The sequence below is a fragment of the Vicia villosa genome, linkage group LG2 (assembly GCF_029867415.1).
Source record: "Vicia villosa cultivar HV-30 ecotype Madison, WI linkage group LG2, Vvil1.0, whole genome shotgun sequence".
Taxonomy (NCBI): domain Eukaryota; kingdom Viridiplantae; phylum Streptophyta; class Magnoliopsida; order Fabales; family Fabaceae; genus Vicia; species Vicia villosa.
In genome coordinates this window covers 143,387,519-143,396,026 of record NC_081181.1, presented here as the reverse complement: position 1 = coordinate 143,396,026, position 8,508 = coordinate 143,387,519, and the positions used below count along the sequence as shown (strand labels likewise).

At 46.4% G+C, this 8,508-nt stretch overlaps 1 protein-coding gene across 1 annotated transcript; it reads left to right on the top strand.

Annotated features, from left to right (window-relative positions):
• Positions 1-1,324: 1,324 nt before the first annotated feature.
• LOC131650215 (uncharacterized) lies at positions 1,325-4,163 on the top strand. The gene is made up of 2 exons (XM_058919932.1): positions 1,325-3,310; positions 4,020-4,163. The coding sequence occupies exons 1-2, from the start codon at positions 1,325-1,327 to the stop codon at positions 4,161-4,163; spliced, it is 2,130 nt and encodes a 709-aa protein (XP_058775915.1).
• The last annotated feature ends 4,345 nt before the right edge of the window (positions 4,164-8,508 follow it).

Sequence of the window (8,508 nt, the reverse complement as noted above, 5' to 3'; positions counted from 1 at the left end):
GAGAGATCGAATCTCATACCGGTAAAAGTTATCTAATTTGATTTGCAGACATGGAATCTTATTTGAGGATAAGTGAAGATAATGATTCAAAGGATTGTTCTATTGAGAATTAATTGATAATTGTATAGGATTAGGTTGATGAACCCTAAAGACTCAACATCTTTCTTTAATTGTTAACACAAAGTCCTTTATTTGCTTTTATTTTATTATTTGCTTTTGATATTATTATTAGTATAAAACAAACCAAACCAAATTTCTTAACTCAAAATAAACAACTATAGAACGGCAGTGATATTAACCAATCCCTGTGGATACGATATATTACCGAAAATATTTACCCACAAATACTTTCAACACTGACTTACAAGGATTCAATGGCACAGTAACCAAGCCGTGGGGATTCGTGGAACTCATAGTTTCTATCGGATCGGCAGAAACCACCAGGGCAGTGAAAGTCCAATTTCTGGTCATCGACTGCCCATCAATATACCAGTGCATCCTCAGACGCCCCACTCTGGCCGAATTAATCGCGGTTCCCTCAACCGTATACCTTAAGCTCAAATACTATACAGCCAAAGGACAAGTAGCAACGCTAAACGGTGACATCGAGGCGGCCAGGAGGTGTTTCGAAGCCTCCGCCAAGGGCCTGAGCGCGATAAAAACACCGACCCAAGAGAAAACAGCAACCTGCGCTACTTAAGAAACCAACAAGTCTATGCCCTGCATCAACACTGTCGACCTCGATAGTCGTTTTCTGGGAGAACCCGAGCAGAGCATCAACGCGGACGCATCAGGAGGAATACTCCGCCCAATTCTGGACGGAGACTTTGAGCTTGTTGCCCTCGGAGAAGATCCGACCAAAGAAGTCAAGATCGGATCAGACCTGCCAGATCTGGCCAAAAGGCAACTCAAAGCTTGCCTCCGTGAGAATGCCGACCTATTCGCCTAGAGCGCCGCAGAAATACCCGGACTTGACCCAGAAGTGGCTTGCCATCACTTGACCATCGACCCGACCTGCAAGGCCGTCGCCCAGAGAAGAAGAAAACAATCACCAGAAAAAACGGCTGCGGACGAACTAGCTGTAAAAGACCTTCTAGAGGCCAAGTTTATTTCTGAGGCCAAGTACACTACTTGGCTCTCCAATGTTGTACTCGTTAAAAAATCAAATGGAAAATGGCGCATGTGCACTGACTACACTGATCTTAATAGGGTTTGCCCAAAAGATGCTTATCCTCTCCCTAACATAGATAAATTAGTCGATAATTCCGCTCGTTTTAAATTACTTTCATTCATGGACGCATATTCCGGGTATAACCAAATACCTATGGCTAAAACTGATAAGAAATATACGGCCTTCATGACCGAATCGGGCAACTATTACTACAATGTAATGCCTTTCGAACTGAAAAACACCGGCGCGACATACCAGCGCATGATGAACAAAGTCTTTCAAGCAGAGATAGGCGATATGCTTGAAGTATATATGGACGATATGATCGTTAAGTCCCAACGGGAAACCGATCACGCCGCTCACCTTAAAAAGGTTTTCGAGCAGGCCCAGAAGTGTAAAATGAGATTCAATCCAGAAAAATGCACATTCGGCGTCCGCGCAGGAAAATTCCTTGGCTTTTACCTAACAGAAAGAGGAATCGAAGCCAACCCGGATAAATGCAGGGCCTTCTCAGACTTGCCCACTCCAAATTCAAAAAAGTCAATCCAAACCTTGAACGGCATGCTCACATCACTATCCAGATTCGTGGCCAAATCTGCGCAGCATGCCCTGCCACTATTCAAACTCCTCCACAAAGAGACCACATTTGAATGGACGGAGGAGTGCGAGCGCGCCCTCTCCCATCTCAAGCGGACATTGTCTAGCCCACCAGTTTTATGTAGACCAGAAGCTGGAGAAATCTTATACATCTATCTCACCGTGGCCACAGAGGCCGTTAGCGCGGCCTTGATACGAGAAACCTCGGAAGGCCAGAAGCCCATTTACTTCACAAGCAAAGAACTCCAGGGCCCTGAGATCAGGTATCAACAGATCGAAAACGTCGGACTCGCGTTAATAACCGCAGCTCGAAGACTCAGACACTATTTCCTAGCACATACCATAGTCGTGCGAACCGAGCAACCCGTAAAACAATTACTCACACGCCCTGACATGGCCGAGATAATGCTCCGATGTTCGTTGGAACTTGCGGAGTTCGACATCAAATACGAGGGAAGAAAAGCCCTTAAAGCACAGGTCTTGGCAGATTTCGTAGCCGAGATGGCCTTCCCCGAAACAACAAACAACAACGCCCGAAGGTGGACCTTATACGTGGACGGTGACTCAAGCTCGACCGGCAGCGGAGCAGGGATCATTCTTGAAAATGGAGAAGGAACCCTCATAGAGGTATCCCTTTCGCTATCATTCCCAACATCCAACAACCAAACAGAATATGAGGCCCTGCTAGCCGGGTTGCGCCTCGCAAACGACTTAGAAGTCGAAGATATTGAGGTGTTCACCGATTCTCAACTGGTCGCATCCCACATCTCGGGCGAATATCAAGTTAAAAGCGAAGCCCTCGCCGAATACCTAGCCCTCGTGAAAGAAAGACTGGCCCGATTCAGGAGCGCCAAAGTAAAACACATCCCAAGGGAACACAACGCTCGAGCAGACGTCCTATCAAAACTAGCGAGCACAAGAAAGAAGGGAGGTAACAAATCCGTAATCCATGAGATATTACCAAAACCCAGTATCGAGACCTCATATTCCCTCTCACTCGTAAGCGCAATTGGGGACGCGTCCTGCTGGATGACCCCCGTATACAATTACTTAACAAGTGACCTCTTGCCCACCGATCCTAAAGAGGCTTCCACTATCCGACGACGAGCTAGCTCGTACGTCTTAGTCGAAAATCGCCTCTACCGACGAGGATCTTCCATACCTCTCCTCAAATGTGTAGACAAGGGCATAGTCCTCCACATACTCCGAGAAATATACGAAGGAATCAATTCCCAACATCTAGGAGGAAGATCACTCGCTCGGAAGGCCCTCCGAGCAGGCTACTATTGGCCAACAATGCAGGACGACGCCAAAGAGTATGTTAAGAAATGCGACAAATGCCAACGTTTTGGGGACATCCACATCGTGCCCCCCAACGAACTCAAATCATTATCATCTCCCTGGCCATTCGCGTGGTGGGGGATGGATCTCCTCGGTCCGTTCGTGACCGGAAGCAATCAGAACAAGTATCTCATAGTTGCGGTCGACTATTTTACCAAATGGATCGAGGCCGAGCCACTAGCCAAAATCACATCCTTAAATGTACTCCGCTTCTACAAAAGAAACATCCTCTCCCGGTTCGGGGTACCATTAGCTATCATCACCGACAATGGCACCCAGTTCACAGACGGGCGCTTCCAAGAATTCGTTACGAAATTAGGTACGAAGCAGCATTTCGCGTCAGTCGAGCACCCACAAACGAACGGGCAAGCAGAGGCCGCCAATAGAGTAATTTTGAGGGGCCTCAAAAGAAGACTAGACGAAATAAAAAGGGGATGGGTGGAAGAGCTGCACAACGTCCTATGGGCCTATCACACCACCCCACATTCCACTACCGGGGAGACCCCCTTCCGACTGACGTACGGAACAGAGGCCGTCATCCCCGTCGAAATACATGTGCCCTCAAGACGCGTCGAAGAGCCACTCGAGTCAGAGGGCAACACCGAGGCAATCAGGGAAGAGCTCGACCTGGTCGAGGAAATTCGCACCGGGGCCGCTCTACGCGAAGCTTCACTTAAACAAAAAATCGCCCTAAGACATGACACTAAGGTCATTAAACGGGAATTCAAAATAGACAGCCTAGTACTTAAAAGAAACCACAAGGATTCCCGAGAAGGCAAATTGTCCGCGAATTGGGAAGGCCCCTATCGTGTCCGGGCAAAGACAAAAACGGGGCATATTACTTAGAAAATTTGCAAGGAGAAGAACTCGCTTGACCTTGGAACGCTGAAAAGCTCAAACAGTATTACAGTTAGAAACACAGGTGCGGCATGGTACGTGCCGAGCACCTATCAATATTACAATACGACAGAAGCCCGCTCTATTAATCGAACAGACTTCTTGTCCTTCGGGGGGCCCGAACACCGAGCATCCCCGTCGTAAACAAGTACCATGATGGTAGAACGCCCCACTCGCGAGGGGACCGTTCACGCCATGAGCCCTGGAGCTCTATGCAACGAAATCCGAGACTCACCATATGCCAGGCACACGTCCCCGGTAATCGACCACAGTTCCACACACTGGGCGACCAACACGTTATAAGTCGAGCAAATCTTCATAAAATGCAACATAAATACATAAAGGAACAACAATAGTATTTTATTCATCATTAACGAGAAATTACAAAACAAACAATTCAGAAGAAAACACTTTATTCCTCCCGATTGGCAAACTCCTCCGAGTGAATGTACTAATACCAATCTTCATCCCACTCGGTCTCGGAACCATCCGCGTTAACGACGACTCTCACACCAGTCTCCCGAGCACGAGCATCTGAACTCAAAGAGACACGAGAGCGAGAAGTAGAGCCAATCGAAGCCTGCTTCTTCTCGTTCACCTTCTTCACCCCACGGGAACACGAGGTTGAGGATACCTTTTTCTTGTTAGCTCCACCCATCCCTGCGAAGAAATGAAGAAAGAAGAGGTCCATAAGACCTCCTTTTATAAGGGAAGAAGGGGAACAATAATCTTGGGAAACAAATGTGCCGTTAAAGAATGAAGACATTGGAAAATGATAACGCATCTCCCAAAAAACTCATAACGCACGCGCACAAGTACCAAAGAAAATCACAAAAGCGTTAAAAACTAAGTACGTTTAAAATAAAAGCGGGCAAACAGCCCGAAAATGTGTCCAACTACGGCCATATAGACCGAGCTAGTATATTGTACATACAGGATCAAAACGGGGGGCATACCCCCCAGAGAAACAACATTACAAAATAACGGGCACGCAGGCCCCACACTTAGACAGAAAAACTTCAAACACCTTCCTCAACTTGGGCATCCTCGGCTCCCTGGATCATGGGCCCCTCCCGAAAGGCTGGAGAGACAATCTAGTCTCCCTCCACACGGTGGTAAGGCCCGGTACCTTCGACCACCAACTCTACCCCCGGATTCTTCAATTTAAGTTGGGCCACAGTAGAGTTGTAGGTATCTTTGGCAGCCGCCACACATTCGCTCCCCAAGACTCTGATATATTGAATCAATTCTACCCGGGTTAAAAGAGCTCTCTCCTCTTCCGACTCATCCTCAGCAGGAGTCTGAAAACGGCGAAGAGATGCCTCCTTAACCGAAGAAGACAGCATTGTTCCATATAAGGTCCTGGAGAGCAAGGTGTACTGACCTTGCACATCCCTCAGAGCAGCCTCCTTTTGGGCCAGCCGAGCCTTCACCACGTCCAATTCCTCGCCCTGTTCCCTCAGCAATCGGTCCTTCTCCTCCAAGGCAGACGCACTCATCTTGACTTGCTCCTGAAGCAACTTCGCCGCTTCCGCTGACAAAGGCGCCGAGCGAGCATAGAGAGTGGCCATTTCCAGAAGACGAACCACGGCCGAAGCATCCTGCACAAGGAACCTCTGACGAACAGAAGGATCCAAACCCTCAATATGCAAAGATTCAGCGCGCGGAATAGTCAACGAAGGTCCACCTTCGAAGAACCTGGGCTGAAGAAAGCAAGAAGGAAGGGTGAAAATGTCAGCAGCCTCATCCTGAGTAAGATCCACGGCTTCAGTTCTCTGGCGCTTGTGGCAGACCAAGGCATCCGGATCAGGCTCTGGGCGCAGAGGAGAAGGAATGACCGTGACTGGCCTCAAGGATTCACCCTGATCTGGAGTCCTGGAAGGGGAACCAGGAACGCCCGCAGAGCAGGAAGAAGCACCCGACCCAACAACCGGAGACCGTTGAACAGCTGCCAACCGAGGACCGACACTTTTCTTAACAATTCCCTTCAATTTGCTAGCCTGCCTCAGCATCCGGTCATGACGAGCACGATCCATTGACTCTGCGAAAAGAAAAGAGAAAACATGAGAATTTTGCCAAAGTCGGCACGCGATCAAAGACACTTTCCCGAGTTTCCCGAGAGTGGGGGCGGATGAGGAAGAAGCGGGACTTATAGCCCTTCAAAGAGTCAGAATAAGACTTGAAAACCTTTCTGGACTGCTTCAGGGACACCCACCCATAGCGGCCGTCCTGCACCGTGCGCTGAACGCAAAATATATAGAAAAACAAAGAAAGCGTCGCCGCTATCTTCAAATGGGCACAAACCAATTCAAAAGCTCGAATAAAAGCAATTGAATTAGGGTGAAGCTGTCCAGGGGCCACCTCCAAATGGTTGAACACCGCCACTTGGAACACGAAAACCCATCTCCCGGAACACCACCTCGTATATAGGAATTAAATCGGGGGTGTACACATCACAGATTCGGTCGTCTTCGGCCGGAATAAGAACCGACCACCCTTGCCCTACCTCAGTAAAAATATCAGTATCATCCTCCAAAAAGCAACTCTCTATGTCCTGTGCCTCCTGATGCACCCAGACCCGCTGAGGCGCCTCTTGTCGGGCAGGAGGGGTAGAAGACGACGAGTCTGACGCCATCGGACGAGTTTCATCGGCCATTTTCACCTGAAACACATGAGAGAACAGTGAATTCGACAATCAAATCAAATCCACCCTTCCACCATCGTCCAGAGTGAAAGGGAACGTCAATGGCCCATAGACCAGATGAACCACGTCCTTGCCCCTCCATAAACACAAAAGTCCGAGCCAGACAAAGTTCGCGCCCGGGAAAAGGGCAAAAACGCAGAACATCTAACTATGACGCAGAAAACACCAAAAGCATAATCAAACATCTTTCGACGGCACAAAAAGCTGGAATCTAAAGATAAACTCAAAACGCTGTCGTGGACGACGGAGAAACCCCATATCTCCGCCATACTCCACCGCACTCATCATCTATCCTCATCAAAATCTCCCTAAAAACCTACCCTAACCACATGCAATCAGATTCTACACAGTGATCAAAGCATACAAATATAAAACGAAAGGGTTTAAAGGTAACTTACAGGTACGTTTATGAGGAAAGACTGAAGAATGTGTAACGAAGGGAGAACGAAGCAATTGAAATTTGAAAAGTTTGGAAAAATGAGGATTGTTCTATATTTATAGGATGCTTAAATCCCCTCACGCGCCGCACGTGCCAGACTATGCAGAGGGATGGTCATCATTAACCCTACTGCCTAGGTAATTGATTGCCTATCATTTCGCATTTAATGCAACGTTCCCAATCACCAACTTTTCACAAACAACACGCTTCCTCACTCCCGACCTGACTCTTCCTCTCCTCGGAGATAAACGACCTACCTCCCTCGGATAGACAGGGCACGGGCCCTCGGATCAACTTCCTATAAGTCGTCACTCCTCTGCCCGGAAGTAATGACTTGGGGGGCTCCTGTTCTGGACTGGCCCAATCCAATCAATTGGGCCATTCCCGCCTTCGGCCCAACACGCTTCAGGACGCACGTGATGGTTTCCAGCTGACCAGATCGGGCATACATGACAAGTAACCGACCACAAGGACCCCTCGTGCTCGGTAAACAACTAATCCACGCGTCTCCTAAATATTCGCCCTAAAAGGAGGCGTCCAATCCGTTCCAAAACATCCTATAAATAGCCCTCTAAACACAGAGGGCAAGGTAATCTTTTTCTTACCACTTAAACCCCATTACTTTGTTGTACCTTGTGGAATACATACTTACTTTGGCATCGGAGTGCCTTGAAGGTACAACACCTTTTTCTCCATATTCGTCATCCCGAACTTCAAGTCTTCATAGTTGCTGGCCACCTGATCTGCTCGGTAAGATTAGTATCCAACGGAAGAATACATAGATTAGGCGAACCTCTATTCCAACAAATAATTCTTCTCTACAGATGTTGAGAAACAAAGGTGAGTTAAGGGTATGCAAAAATATGATTAACTGAATCATATTTTATAAACAATTCAGTTAACTAAATTTAAATTTATAAACCACTTTAAACTTCTTTGAACCTCTTTGAACCGTTTAACTTTATATATATATATATATATATATATATATATATATATATATATATATATATATATATATATATATATATATATATATATATATATATATATATGCGCTTTTGCAATTTATGGATAAGAAATTTAAAAAATGAATAAAGTGACAAGTGAGTGTTCAGTTTGTTTCGGTAGCTGTTTTCAGAATTTTGAAACAGTTTATAACTACAAAATTTGTTTTAGTCCGGTTTATATATAAAAACATGTTTAAACTAGTTTATAATTGAATTGAAACTGTTTTAATAGTTAACTGAATTTTTATTCATGTGGTTATTAAAAACTGAACTGAACCTTATATATGGTTCAGTTCAGTTCATGAACCATGAACACCCCTATTGTAAGTTGGTAAGTCTCACATTGTTT

Excerpts from the sequence above, each read along its gene's own strand:
- LOC131650215 (XM_058919932.1), top strand. The coding sequence starts at position 1,325 with ATGGCTAAAACTGATAAGAAATATACGGCCTTCATGACCGAATCGGGC. Across the intron at positions 3,311-4,019 it reads CCAAAATCACATCCTTAAAT|TTAGAAACACAGGTGCGGCA; the intron begins GTACTCCGCTTC and ends ACAGTATTACAG.